Raw genomic sequence first — 14,648 nt, 5'->3', positions numbered from 1 at the left:
TACAGTTACTCATAGCTTGAACACTCATATCCATGGGCCATGGTTTGCAAAATTTTCGTGCACCATGAAAACTCATAGGCCACAATTTGACCAACACCTAGCCAGTATGAAAGTGATTTTCCCCATAACTGCTAAAATTGCCCGTCTAACAGCTCAAGAGTGGGTTTTCCCCCACTCATGGCAGACATCAATCAGTCATTGGATAATGGTAAGTTAGCGACATTTCATCTTAATAAACGCTACACAATTGCAGGAGCAAGTTACCGATATACAGGTACAGTATAAGACGACACATGGAACAAAAACCTTGTGGCTGTCAACTGCTATCGTTAGTGAGGGGGATCAACGCCTGCTATAAAAACAAGCTAGTCAGAAGATCAACAACCACTTCATCGATCAAGGAACCTAACAACTCCGCCGCTATGTCTCCGCCGGCCTGGTATGAATCCATCTTGAAATCCACCCAGCTCCCCAGAGGACTACTCATTTCCCTGTACACAAGTTCATCCACCATCCACTCCTCGGCAACCTTCAGGCTGGTCATCTCTCGATGGATTTCTTCTGCTGACAAACTTTGCAGGATTGCCATCCCCATGAACCATGAGCCATAGCCAGCATTGAAGTAGTATGCACATTTCACAGTCAATAATTCACTGACACAGTCAAATAGCAGCCTCCGCCTCAATCTGTAACCTTTGCCATCTTCACCAGCCAAAAACCTAGTATTGCCATTCAGTTCTTCCAACAGATGTGGATCCAAAATATCCGAATCGCCAAACCGCTCCAAACAAGAGGAACTAGCATTCAGGATTTCTCTTATAAACTCCACCTCCTGTCTATAATCCATATGACAAGAGCTGCTACTTTCTGATCGAGGGATTTCTGCTGTCGCCACTGTGATCGATGAGGCTGTGTCAGAATATTCTGACGAGACATCTGCTTCTAGGAATTTGTTGAAGTGTGTTGAATCAGAAGTCGTTGCTCCTTCGATTGAACTAAATACTCTTGTTCCTGCAAAAAGTAAAACATGAAAATATATGAGGAAGCTCCATAACTCTATAACAGTAAAAACCAAGCTACTCTATTTACCATTTGCACTCCTCAAGCTCTCTGATGAGCTACAGGTTTCCATCGAAATAGAAGCTTCCCACGTTGAGTGGGGACTTTGGCGAAGATGCTCTAGCTCTGCTCGATCCGTGACATCACGATCATACTTCGCAGGTTGAAATGACTGATTAAAGGGAGATATGTCAGCAGATAGATGAATGTTTAACCCGTTATGGTACATTAACATTGACACAGTCCTCTTTGTTGGTATCAAGTTTACAGCTTTTGGGCAGAAAATAAGAATGTTAACTGTTCAACTCTTAACCCAGTACGACAAAGTTGAATTCCCTTCAAACATATTGATCTATGACATTAATTAAGGCTTCTACCTTTGCTCTTATCTGATTGTTTGCACCCTCAGTTAGAATAGATAGATGTAAACAGGGACCTGATCTACTTAAAAGGAAGATACGCACCTAATTATACTGAAAAATGGAAGATACGCACCTAATTGTACTGGAAAATGAAAGATTATCACTTAAACCATTCAACTAAATAAACATATACATTGTTATCAGTAGCACCTTTCTGCTGCCCAAGTAAAGTGCACCAGGGAAACCTACCCAGACAAAGAGGTGCAGTTTTGGAGCTGGAAACTGATTACGAGCATTGACAAAAGTTGTTTGTTGTTATTAACGCACAAGTCATTAGAGGCATAAAACTATCACTGGTGAGCAGCACAGACACGCCTCTCCTTTCTACAAGAATAAAATATATGCATCTTTCAATGTATTATCAGATAATGTACAGTCAGTCTTTCCAACCTTCATTTACAAAAAAATAAGTCTTTCCAAACCTCAAGTACAAGATAAGCTAAACAGATGTGTTACTAAATGTGTCACATGGAGAGAAACATGTATGCCTAAAGAAACACTTTCAAGTTTGATCTGATGTAGTAACAATCATCGTATGCTCAGAACTAGGAAATTAATATGCATAAGATGGTGCTGACAAAAGGGTGTGACTGGAAGAAGTGTGCCCGAGAATGATGTACCATACCTGGCCACTTTTAGTAGCAAGATCTGTCTGGGGGAGAGTAGCTTTTCCATCATTGAAAGACTGCATCGACTCCCTATCATAATCAGTAGAAGCAATGCTAGATGTTTCACATGCTGATGCCGTATCTTCCAAAGCTGTTGAAGTGCCATGCACTTTAACACCTTTGGCTGGATTAAAGTAGGGTGATCTCACACCTGACGTCAACTCTCTCAATTTTTGCTCCAACAGGAGTCCCAAATAATCGCCATCAATGACATCAAGTTTAGTGTTTGATGTATTGCTTGAAGTTGACACAGCGTTCAGATTCTCTATAAATTGTTTTTCCACTGAATGATTGGGGGAGTGGACGCTGTGTAATGATTTGTCAACTGGTGAGGTAAATGTGAATGAAACAATCTCAGTGCTGATTTTCTTTTTGTTTGTTGAAAAAGACGATTGTTCATCTATCACAATATTGTGCCGAATCCGCCTCTGGCTTCTGTCAGAATTAACACTATCACTTGACTGGCTTGTATCCGAGTACATTCTCCTGTTTTGTGACCTTCTTGGCTTGGGGATTGCCTTGGCTATGGAATCATTTCTTACATTTGCTCGAGCAGTTGGCTGCAAGTCCATCTTTCTGCTACCTTGAGTATTGTTTCCAGCAAATGTGCTGGCTGCCCCAGCCTTTCTGGGAGAGGCATTTATTTGGTGTATATTGCTCCGTTGTCTACTGGGGTTTGCTGGATTTGAATTCACCTTGTGTTTGCTAGCCATAGTATTCTGCCTTCTGTTGTTTGGCACAAGCACACTGGAAGAACTTGTTGAGCCCATTTGATTATTATCCTTTGGTTGGTGCAACCCATTTCTCTCGACCAAGCTATTTTCAGGGTTCCTGCGAGTTTCAAGCTTTCTACTGCCTTTTCTCATGCCTCCTTGGGCATGCATAGCTTGAGCAACATTTGATGATCTATTGCCGGATTTGACCTTGGGGCCAACTGGGGCACATCCATTTGACTGTGAGATCCTGGAAGACGAGGTGCCCTCTGAACTTCTCGATCTTCCATCCAAAGGTTTTCCGCTTGGTGGCCTAAAAGATGCAGGCCCATCACGTTTCCTTAGTGCTTCGTTTAGCTTCTGTGACCTTTGTTGGACTCCTATGATCTCTCCTGGGTTGTAGGCACGCGCAGCATTTGTGTGCCCAACATCATGGACTCTGTAAGAACTGATGTTTTCAAGTCCAGGCCTAATGATCCGAGATGCTGCCTCCATTATATCAGCCGCATTTCGGCTGGATATATGATTAGGGTTCTTCATGGGAGACAATAACTTGTATTGTGCAACAGACAGTGTCCTCTTGGCAAGTCTTGGAGGCAGTGCCTCCATTTTAAACCGATCAATAGGACTACCCGGCATCTTATGGGGACTACCAACATAACTTCTCCCAGTAAAATCATCATGGTTGTTGGTTTGGAAGGGTTGTTGCGCTGTGGATGGCATGGGATTCAATTCAGATGGGCTTGCCACAGGCATGGAATCCAAACCCATAAGCCTAGCCACAACAGTGGGACACCTCCTCGCCTGAGCTTCTTCATCAATTACTGAAGATGAGCAACTATGCTCACTGCTTTCTTTCAAGCTAGGCGCATCTTCAAGGATCTGTCATATACACAGAGCTTTAGTCATTCAGGACTTTAAGTAACACACTGAACAGCACAGGGAAAAATTTGAGGAAGAGTACTTACCGAATTCGACCGTGTACTTGTTGTACTGTCATCAATATCCTTCCCATCTCCAGCATTCTCTGTAAAGAAAAATTAGCATATAAACTTAGCCAGACCCCTTGTAAGATGTAACCCAGTATGCAGCAATCACTACTCTCCTATAACAAATTTGCTTACTCGGATCCAGAGAACTGCTCGCGCTTCCAACAAAGAGCCGCTTCTTAGACTTCTTGCCCCAATCAAAGAGGCCAAAGAATCCATGCCCCTTCGAAGCAGGTTTCTCTACATCCATCTCTCCTCACTATATAAACCTGCAAATAAAACTGTTCGTATAAGCTCAAAAATCAACAGAATACAAGAGAGGTAAACACATTTAGCCCAAATGCAGGTAGACTAGCTAATAAAGATAGTCTCATGGCAGCTTCAAAAAGCTAATCAAGATAGCACCAATACCTAGTCTATGCTCCCATAACCTAGTCCCTATTCCGAATTTGACCAGGAAAACTGGCAAGAAAACCGAGAGATTCTTTAACAATGAGCTGACTCCCGCATCCTACCAGCAAGTTTCTACGATTTAACCAGAATGCAGGTAATCCCCAACACAAACCACTACGAGAATCCACAAGTCACCCGCACCCATGTCACAGAACGCCATAAAGATCCAACCTTTCCGACGCAGCAGCAGCAGCACGGGTCAACGGCGCGGGATTCACCGAGCCAGCGCCCAACCAGAGCAAAATCACGGCGCAGACCAATCCGGATCGAGCCGCATTGGGCCGTGCCTCCCTCGCCTCGGAAGCTCCCCAAAGCAGCGACCTTTTCTCCCCCAACGAACACCTCGAGCAAACGGGAGCCGCGGAGTAGGATCCGTGCGAGGGCGCGGAGAGGGGCGTCACGTTAGGGTTCTCGGCGATGCGGGGAGGAGGACGCGGGGGCGGGAGGTGGCCGCGGCTGCGGAATCCATTAATGCCGCTGCGTGAGGTGGGAGGGGGAGAGAGATGGGACAGAGGGAGGGGAGAGAAGAAAGAAAAGGAGAGGCGGGCCTTTCTCTCTCCTCTCTCTCTCACTCCCACCTGTGTGTACTCTTCGTCTGGTGCGGTCGCGGCTGGGTTTCGCTCTTGAAAAAGGAGAAATTTGGGGGGCCTTTTTGGGATCGGTTTGGTTGTTTTGGTGATGTAAGTAACGGGATTTGGGCGTCCGGGATTGGATGATTTGGCGCCAGGTTTTTGGAGGTTTCTAGGCAGTTAGTCCGGGAGAAAAAGAATGGTTTGTTGGTGCTGGCTGCTGGGATAGGACAATGTCCTGTGGAGCCCATTGGAATTCCAGAAGGGAAAGGAAAAGCGAGATTAATGGCGGCTCTAGATCAATGCTAGATCTCCTTCTCCAGGTATTAACTGGTGCACAGTGCAATAGCGTACCGCGTTAGTTCAGTGTCGGATGGATGGAGTAGTGGTGATCAGCGTCTGATTCCCACTACTCCACCTTTTTGCGAAATTATAGCATTTTTTTCCAACGTTTTGGAGATCTTTGCGTATTTGAAAATTACCATCGCAAGGTACTTTGGTCGGTTTAAGGGTAGTTTGGTTTTGTTACCAAAGTGTGTGTCTGAGCTTGCCAAGCTTTTTATCAAAAACCTGACCGGTAGTAATTCTACTGGCACCTTTGTTAGCTTTCAGCTGCCAAAGTTACCTGAACTCCTGAGAGTCAACACACGAAATTGATGAGCTCAAATTCAGCATTTCCCAAAATCTGAAGGGGCGCGTAGTGATGTTTGTATTACTACTCAAGTACCGCAGCTTAAGATCATGGAGGAGTATCCTGTATCCAGGTAAGACGGGATAAGCACACGCCGCGGCGGCCCTCGGCGACGGCCGGCGGCGTGGAGGGAACGTGCGGCCATGGTTGGTGGCGGTGCGCCATCAGGGCGCCCCGCGCCGGACAAAAAGGAAAAAGGAAGGGCATCATCACGCATCCTCCTACTAAGGGCCTGTTTGGCAACCACCTATTAAAGTTTAACACCCGTCACATCGGATGTTTGGATGCTAATTAGGAGTATTAAATATAGGCTAATTATAAAACTAATTGCACAGATGGAGTATAATTCGCGAGACGAATCTATTAAGCCTAATTAGTCCATGATTTGACAATGTGGTGCTACAGTAACCATTTGCTAATGATGGATTAATTAGGCTTAATAGATTTATCTCGCGAATTAACACAGGGTTCTGCAATTAGTTTTATAATTAGCTCATGTTTAGTTCTCCTAATTAGCATCCGAACATCCGATGTGACACTGTTAAAATTTAACACCTCGTATCCAAACACCCCCTAACAAATCGCGCCAAAAACCTCTATGGCATTGCATATACTGGTAGTAGGAATGATGTAGTGCAGTGGTACGTGCGTCCACGTCGTCATCGGTCTTGTCTTTGACACGGAATCTGGGTCGAGACGTATGCTTGAACCTGACTGAACATCTCAACCACCGCCATCCGCAAGAAGGCCAGTGCAGAGGCGAGGGCAGGAGGCTGCAAGCCACGCCGTGCGTCTCGCTTGGCTCGCGCCTGTAGACAAGACAGCGGCCCGCCTGACTCGATCCACAGGCCATCCATCATCGCAACAAAAGCAGCGAGCGAGCAGAGGAGAGAGCTGTTCTTACTGATGGATCGCGCATTAAAAACTCCGATCAGTATCAGGGGTTTCCTCGCGCCCAGGGCACGGTCGATTCCTGACGCCGCTGCTGGAGCTAAAGGATACACAGTAGCGTGTGCTCGATACCTCAACAACCACGGCATTAGCGGCTAGCCGGCTACCGAAAGCAGACACGGGAATCCATTGCCACCCCGCTAATCCCCAGCTGATCCATCCGATAAGGTAGAGGGTGTAGAAGAGCACGTGTACGCAGATGTTGGTTGGTTGGTTGGTTGGTTGGTTGGTACACTGTAGCATTTGCGCCTGCATCTTTGCAGCAGGCAGCTTGAGGAGCCTCCCACAAGTTCAGTTGGAGTAGTGGGGGGAGTTGGTGTTGTGTGCATCTAGCAGTGGTAGTGGCACCACAGAGAGAAGCAACGGTGACGGTGAAAAGCTGTTTTCACCCTTCCCTAAACTTTTTACCCATTTTTCTTCATGGAGCAAAGCAAAGGCAGGCCTTTATTTGCTTTCTAGGCCATTGGAGCCTTGGAGATGCTGCGAGAGATCGCAACCTTTTCATGCCGAAGGAGCCAGCCGGTGCGTGAGCGGCAGCGGCACTCTGAAAAAGATGGCAGCACCATGCGCGCCGATACGCAAAATGCAATGCGGGGGGAGCACGCAACGCGATGACCATGTGATCTTACTGTTCTACTAATGTTCTTCAAGCTAAAGATTACAATTTGCAAAGCATATCTTCACCGCTCTAACCTTTCAACTGTTTGCAATAAACGTGATCACTCGAACTCGAATTGGTGAAGCGCAGGGATCAGAGGGATTCAGGGCCCTGGTAGGAGTAGGAGGCTAGGAGCGGAGCGATTCGGGGTTGGGGCCTTCTGACTCTGCCTCTGTCTCCGGTTGGCTGACTGCCACTCTGCTCGGCTGTCCGCTTCAGGCTTGAGCAACCCGAGAAGCAGTCCTGCAGGCCAGGTGCAGCATGCAGGAGGAGACTGGTCAGCTCGCCAACCTGGGCCTCCGGAGTCCGGCCCAGCGGTTTGGAACGGAGGAAGTCGCGCACGAGGCCCACGATTCGAATCCTCTTCGAGATGTGGGAGACGGCAAATGTAGCCCTAAACGGAGCTGAGATGCTCAACTTGATGTGCAGCACCTTTAGCAAGATGCCTTGCGTTCAAATCAATGCGTTGCATCCATAATAACCAGAGAGTTACAAAACAGCAAGAAAAAACAAGCTCGCACGAACCTTTACAAAACACACAGATTGATTAATGTAAAGAGCACGCCGGACGGTTAAAGCATCCTCACGCGCGCCAAGCCATAGCCATGAGAAAGGCGGCGAATCAGTAGCGGCGCACGAGGCCGGTGCAGCGGTCCTTGATCCAGCGGAAGCCCTTGCGGAGCGACGCCTTGACCCTGGCCTCCACGGCGTAGGCCTTGTACCCCGCCACCCTCCGCCGCCGCTTCGCCTCCGGGTCGCCCGACCACCACGACGACAGGGGCCCCGCGCCGCCGCGCTCCCCCTCGCTGCCGCCCCGGAACTCCTCCAGGTCCCTCATGGAGCGCAGCGCCTTGTTGCGCGCGGCTCGAGCTAGCCTTGGTTGCACACGGGGAGGCCCGTAGTAATATGTAGAGAGGAGTTAGCGGCCGGCCACGACGGGACGACGCAGCGAGGCGTGAGGATTTCGTTGTCGTTGGTGCTTGGCATGGCATGCCGCGGCTGGAGAAAGAGAAATCAAGCAGGTGAGGACGGCACGCTGCGTTGAGCGAGGCCTCTCTCTCTCTCTCGCATCTTCCCAGCTGACGCCGGATTATTTTAGCGGGAGTGGAGGAGCAGTGGTTGCCCCGTCCGTCCCGCAGCTGTGATCCTTTTGCCGGATTCAGGTCACAGCTGGGGTGCAAAGCGGAACGAGTCGCGCGCTAGCATCTCCTTCAGACACAATGTTCCTTGTTATTTTCACAGCATATACCTCAAGGTACAAATCAACATTAGCAAGTATTTGGAGCGCATTTCTTAAGAGAACCGATGAGTGATGAAAACCGCAGAAAGGTGCATCCGGAAACAGCATTCTAATGTGAAGAGCAAATATAAAACCATCCTACAATAGCTTGCGCGTTTTTGGTCAATGCAAAATCGGCAGGGGATTACATGCCATATTGCCATCTCCGGTGAATCAGACAGCAAATCAGATAATCAAGTAGTACGTGCATACACTGAGGCACATCGTGCTGTCCAACTCTAATGGAAAATCTTTATTTTTTTTCCTTTTTTGTTTCTTTCAGTTCTACACGTCTCCAATTCTCCCTTTTCAACCATCCACCTTTACCTCCCCACAAAAGATACCTACAACATACAACTTATTGGAGATTAGCATGCAGGCTTTTAACTCGTACAAACCCCGTTTCAAAAGGGCACTTGGTCTCTATGCGCCACAGGTAAGATGTGCTGAGGCCAGTTCAGTTCAGACGGCGAATAGTCATTATACTAACAACCATTTACAGTCATGAGTCATCTCCACGTCGTGCTGAAATGGGTGGCGAAGAACCGGAAATCTGGATGGTCAACTTGTATTCTGCGGAGCCAACCGTCAGCCTCTTGCATCAGTGAGGTGACGCGGTCCCGCTCTTGGGTTCCATCAGATGCCCAAATGGAGGCACGGAATTTGTAAGGTGCCAGCCCAAAGGTAGGCAACGATAGTTTCCCTGTTGCATTTGCGCTGCGGTTGATTCCCCCAAATCCAGGACATGCTGGCGTAGAAGGGTCACAATCTGCAACAACAACGGGAGTAAAAACTCTGCAACCAATGCAATCTAAGGGGGTGTTTGGGAAACCCCTGTTAAAGTTTAACACCTGTCACATCGGATGTTTGGATGCTAATTAGGAGTACTAAACATAAGCTAATTACAAAACTAATTGCACAGATGGAGTATAATTCGCGAGACGAATCTATTAAGCCTAATTAGTCCATGATTTGACAATGTGGTGCTACAGTAACCATTTGCTAATGATGGATTAATTAGGCTTAATAGATTCGTCTCGCGAATTAGCACAAGGTTCTGCAATTAGTTTTATAATTAGCTCATATTTAGTCCTCCTAATTAGCATCCGAACATCCGATGTGACACTGTTAAAGTTTAGCACCTCATATCCAAACAGCCCCTAAAGTTGCATCTACAAAGGCAAAATGTCACACAGGTGCCACTGCCATCTATCTGAGGCAAAGTAAAAGCCCTACTCCACATGGCACTAGAAGGCACTTAGTATTTACCCTTGCAAGGTGTTGCTAGACAATGGAACGTCAAAAAACAGGCATCAAGATCCTTCAATGTTGGCCCTGTAGGAATTCTATATATGGGGTACCTGCAATTGGAAGCATGAGGATGAAACCAGTAACGTATAGAATCATAGCAACACCAGGTTAGCAGCGTTGCTCTTCTACACAGGTTGTGTCTTATGCTGAAATTCAGCATAGCAGGCAAGCCATTGTTAGGCATTGCAACTGGTAGGCATCCTCTGCATGGGCCAGCACAGTTGGCAAATGTCATAACTCTGACTCTGCAACAACATCATTCCAGTTTCTACAAACTAAAACATGGTCTACAGAAAAAGGAAGTGTGACTTTATGGCAACTAGATCTTTGGTTGAGAATAAATAAATGAGATCAACTTAATGAAGATATGGTCTGCCAATTATAAGGATTTTATATTACAGCTAAATCACAAGAAAAACTGGGCCTCAAAAACTCAGATCAACACATATCAAGTAGAAATTGGAACACAACAATGACCTCCAGAAACTAGTAGCAATCCCGCAACACATATCATACGTCATTGTTAGTACAACAATAGAGAACCATATTGCATCATGGCAATGAAGAAATAAGCATCACCATTGCTAAAATGAAGTCAAAATTGAGTGAACAAACAATAGTATTTGAAACATACCATGCAACAGACATCCAGCTAGATGGCAGCAGATCACAGCTTTTGAATGTCTTCAGAGCTGGACATCTATCTGCAAGAGCTGATACCTGAAAGACATGCATCGTTATTAGATTCTATACACAGGACACCTCTGGTAAACATTGGTTAAAAAAAAACTTACCTTGTCTGTCAGCGGTTCTCTACCATATGGAGGATCCCTCTCCAGATACTCAAATATTGGAAAACTTGAAGATGCGTCAGTTTCACAATCATCACTTTGTAGGCCACCATTTTCCAGCCGATGTGTAGCTTCCACTGATGAGACTCGTAGCCGGTCAACATCATTATCACTGCTGCTTTCACTGCTAGTATCCATAGATTCCCCATCACTTTCATCCCCAGGACGCCTTAAGTAAGCGAGAAAATTAACTAGACAAAGTTATGCACTATCAAAGACATCACCAAGGTAATAAAAGCACCACACTGAACAGCGTGCTGGTTGTATTTAACTATTTATTCTACTCATAATTTTTTTCTCATTTTTACTCCATTTCATTTCTTTCCATCAATGTCCATTGAATTAAAGCCGCATGGAGAAATGCCATTCCTACCGGACATCACGTGATTACTAAAGCTATCAACTCTCATCTCATCATTCTTGCAAATTAACATAGAATAAATCTTCAAAATGCTGTTACGTACAGAATTTCTCAAAAAAAATCATGTTACTAAACCTCAGTGACACGTGAGATAATTTGCCTTGAAAGGGTAAAGGCAAAATAACTGGAAAAAAAAGTTTGGACTGCTAAATCTGCCTTAAGCTCTAGTACAATAGCATTAAAGCATAGTTATTTATTTTTCATATAGATTGACACAGATGTAACAGAAACTATTGAAATGCATGGTGTACAATTCTTACCATTCCAACAGTATTCACTTAGTTTTCTATTACTATATATGAAAATTCCTAAGCTCATACTAACTGAAGTATAAACAAAGACAGACAATTGAAACTATTTTCATAAACAGGTTGCCTCTCTTAAGGTTTGAGTCCGATGGAAACTTTCTAGATATCGGGATGTACCTGTTTCTTGAAGTAGGTCTGGATGGATCTGCATACAGTTGGATAGCAGAAAGATATGGCACATAATACTGTACCACGGAGTCACTGCCATTTAAAACTAGTGGAACACCGGCCCCATAAGCACTCCATTCCCTGAAAGATTCCCAAAGATCTCCAAGGCAGAAATAAGGCCGTGAATCCATAGCATCACTACTTCGCCGCATCCTTAGGCTTGTCTGCAGCAAAAAAAAAAATGGAGCTGGTCAGCAGCAGAAAGACGATTATTTAAATGGAAATGGTCTTTCAACCAAAGAACTGAAAATTGTCACACATGAAGAATATAGTACAAACATCACTGTGCGACCTAGAAATATGGTGTTCTGTCTTCCCAAGTGCAGTGTGTATTTATTCGTCAGAGTTCACACAAATGCAAAATCCAGAGATAGCAATGGATATGCATACACGCAATACATGATACTGCAGATGAGACCACAAGTCCCGAGCAATGTACTACTTTGAAGAATCTACAAGCAAAAGTAACACTTTTGTATTAAGGTTGAGCTGTGGTTGAGAAATTGGAAGGTTGAGAGTGTGCCTTTCCCATTTCACCATTATGGTCACTGACAACATAGCTTAAAACTAAGACCTAAAGTGCTATACCAAGCAGCAGTGGTGAACAATTTTGCAATTACCAGTCAATAACGAGTTACCACAGATAGTTATGATCATCTTCGTTTGACATCAAAGAAAGATTGTGGCTTTCAATGCATAACTATCAATCAGAGTTAAATGAGTACTTCAGACAAAGTTCTAAATTACGAATCGCTCTCTGATCTTAATTGCAGTGTTTCTCCAGTATCATCTGCTTGCCTTTGCAAATGCAGTATAAATGCCATAAAGACTAAACAATGCCATCGGATCCCCTTCCTATCAAACACATCGGATACTACCACACTGCAGTCTACTGAAGTAGCAGAGAGTAAGGCCCGGAATACCTTGGACAAGTACTGTACGGGTACTGAGGGCGTCGTGGAGGTAAGAAATCTCTCCAAATTCCCTGCCTCCTCTGCCGCTGCGGCACCCGCCGTGATCACATTCAGTTCACCCGCGGTGTTTGTCGTCGTCGTCGCCGTGGACGCCACCGACGGCTTCGACGACGTCGTCGACGAGGAGTCGTCGGAATCCATCCGGCTGTCTATATCCGCCGACGCAGCCACAGCCACGGCGACTGCCCCCGGCGGCGGCGGCGGCTTCTGCCTCGCTGACCGCGGAGACGGCGACGGGGACAGCGACGGGGACAGCGACCGCTGCCCCTGCAGCCGCTGCTGTTGCTGCTGCTGCTGGCGGCGCACATGGGGAGGGTAATAGAATCGGTTCTCGGGCGCCGTACGGGAGGAGGACGCAGCGCCGCCGGATGAGCCTGCCATGGCGGCGGCGGCGGCGGCGGCGAGAGGGATGGGTAGGTGGGGTTGGGCTAGGGTTTTTGCGGGGACGGGGATTGGGGAATTGGGGTGATTAGGGTTAGGGTTTTGGTGGCTTTGAGCGCTTTTTAATACGGGGGTTTGGATCTGAGACGAGCGAGGGAGCGAGGGGGAGGGAGCGCAGCCGAGCGAGGACGAGGAGCCGAGAGGAGAAACGCGCAGGCAGAGAATAGAGAGCGGTGGGCACTAGGCACGGCGCCGGTGCGGGTGTATTGTGTCTCTTCCTCGAGTCACCGTTGCTGAATTCCGACCGGGCCTCCTGTTCCCCGTCCGTTTTTTCCGCGTGGTGGTAGCATGAGCCGTGAGGGAAAACCGGGGAGCAACCCCGGCCCATTTTCTTCGCCTAGGCACATTTTGGCGACTTTCTCTCGCTTGGTTAAGCATTTGTCTATCAAGTACCTCCTTTGGGAAATAATGGCGCATGAGCACTTGTTGATCATCTTTAGTGGCACGATTACGAGGGGTGCATGTATGAAACTATAAGATGGGTGTATAATTGTGTTAGTCTGGAACCATCCTCATTTTTTCATAAAAGGTTCAAGTTGGATCTTGTGGTCACAATACCATTGGAGAAGGGGGCTGTATAATTTCCTTTTTGTGCTTCATGATGCATAAATAAAAAGAATTTGGACATGACTTGGACGTTATTGATTATCTTGGTAGCATGGTTATAAGAAAAGGTAATGTACATGATGGGTGTATAATTATGTTAGCATTGAATTGTTCAAAAAGAAATTATGTTAGCATTGACAAAGAGCATAAGTCATGAATAAGGTACACAAAGAATAATATGACATATGTAGGAATTTGAATACGACCACGTGCGCAAATAGGTGTGGTGGGTAAGATAGAGACGAGCGATCAAGGAAGAAGAAGAATGAGCATGGAAAAAAGAAAGACTAGAGTTTTTCTTTTTATAAAACGATGAAATGTCATACGACCAAGTAGATAGCATGCTAATGTTCTCATTTGTCATCTTCACATGAAAGCAAAGGCGGATCTAGGGGGCTACTAGGGCCTAGGAGGCTCTAACCCCAATACTGCCAAGACCTCCATTAGAACCAAAGGAGGAGGAGGAGGAGAAGAGAGGAACAGGAAGGAGAAAAATAGGAAGAAGGGATTGAGATGGAGGAGGAGGAAGAAGCAAGCCTCCCCTAAATTCTGATCCTACCTCGACTCCATGAAAGGTTCAAATCTGATATAGCGTTCATGACCCCTTTGGAGCAAGGGGAGCTCTTTTTTTTCCACCTTCATGGGTACAAAACTTCATGGTGCCATTGAAAATCCAAGTCAGCCCCCTTAAATCCCATGAGGTTCTAATTTTTATGGTGTTTACATCTCTTCCTCTCATCTACTTGGTTCCATGGTTGAAGCTTCATTATGTCCTATGGTCAGAAACCCATACACTTGATACCCAATGGCAGTATTCAAAATCCAAACCATTTTACCCTGAACTTAGCAAATGCACTTCGCATGGCCCTCTGGAGGGATTACAAACATTAGCCACTATAATTACAATTTAGAATAACCACGCAGCTCAACAAAAAGAATGTCATACTGTCAAACGAGCAACTTATCCGGAAAGCAACTTTTCATATCAGTGCGCAACTGCGCAATGCTTTTGAGCACGTCTACTGAGCAAACGCATGTATCTGTTCCTTCCTCTACACAAAAAATCGATGCAAAAACAATGCTTTTGAGCAAATACTGAGCAAAGGCACGTCTCAG

The 14,648-nt window shown here is 46.1% G+C and overlaps 2 protein-coding genes across 4 annotated transcripts; both read right to left on the bottom strand.

Moving 5' to 3' along the window:
- On the bottom strand, positions 1 to 4,869 carry LOC101771064. The gene is made up of 6 exons (XM_004981125.2): positions 4,476 to 4,869; positions 3,987 to 4,120; positions 3,831 to 3,889; positions 2,107 to 3,744; positions 1,090 to 1,231; positions 1 to 1,011 (listed from the first exon to the last, which is right to left on the bottom strand). The coding sequence occupies exons 2-6, from the start codon at positions 4,099 to 4,101 to the stop codon at positions 353 to 355; spliced, it is 2,613 nt and encodes an 870-aa protein (XP_004981182.1). The 5' UTR covers positions 4,102 to 4,120; positions 4,476 to 4,869; the 3' UTR covers positions 1 to 352.
- Positions 4,870 to 8,528: 3,659 nt separating this feature from the next.
- On the bottom strand, positions 8,529 to 13,129 carry LOC101769722. 3 transcript variants are annotated; one of them, XM_004981122.3, is made up of 6 exons: positions 12,435 to 13,129; positions 11,461 to 11,675; positions 10,558 to 10,741; positions 10,398 to 10,483; positions 9,722 to 9,813; positions 8,529 to 9,221 (listed from the first exon to the last, which is right to left on the bottom strand). In XM_004981122.3, exons 1-6 carry the CDS (start codon positions 12,864 to 12,866, stop codon positions 8,962 to 8,964), a joined length of 1,269 nt encoding a protein of 422 aa, XP_004981179.1. In that variant the 5' UTR covers positions 12,867 to 13,129; the 3' UTR covers positions 8,529 to 8,961. The 3 variants fall into 3 exon arrangements, with proteins under 3 accessions (XP_004981179.1, XP_004981180.1, XP_004981178.1); XM_004981123.3 differs by having other exon boundaries at positions 10,558 to 10,738; positions 12,435 to 13,128; XM_004981121.3 differs by having other exon boundaries at positions 10,558 to 10,783; positions 12,435 to 13,127.
- Positions 13,130 to 14,648: the final 1,519 nt, after the last annotated feature.

The sequence above is a fragment of the Setaria italica genome, chromosome IX (assembly GCF_000263155.2).
Source record: "Setaria italica strain Yugu1 chromosome IX, Setaria_italica_v2.0, whole genome shotgun sequence".
NCBI lineage: Eukaryota > Viridiplantae > Streptophyta > Magnoliopsida > Poales > Poaceae > Setaria > Setaria italica.
This window is presented reverse-complemented; position numbering and strand designations above follow the sequence as displayed.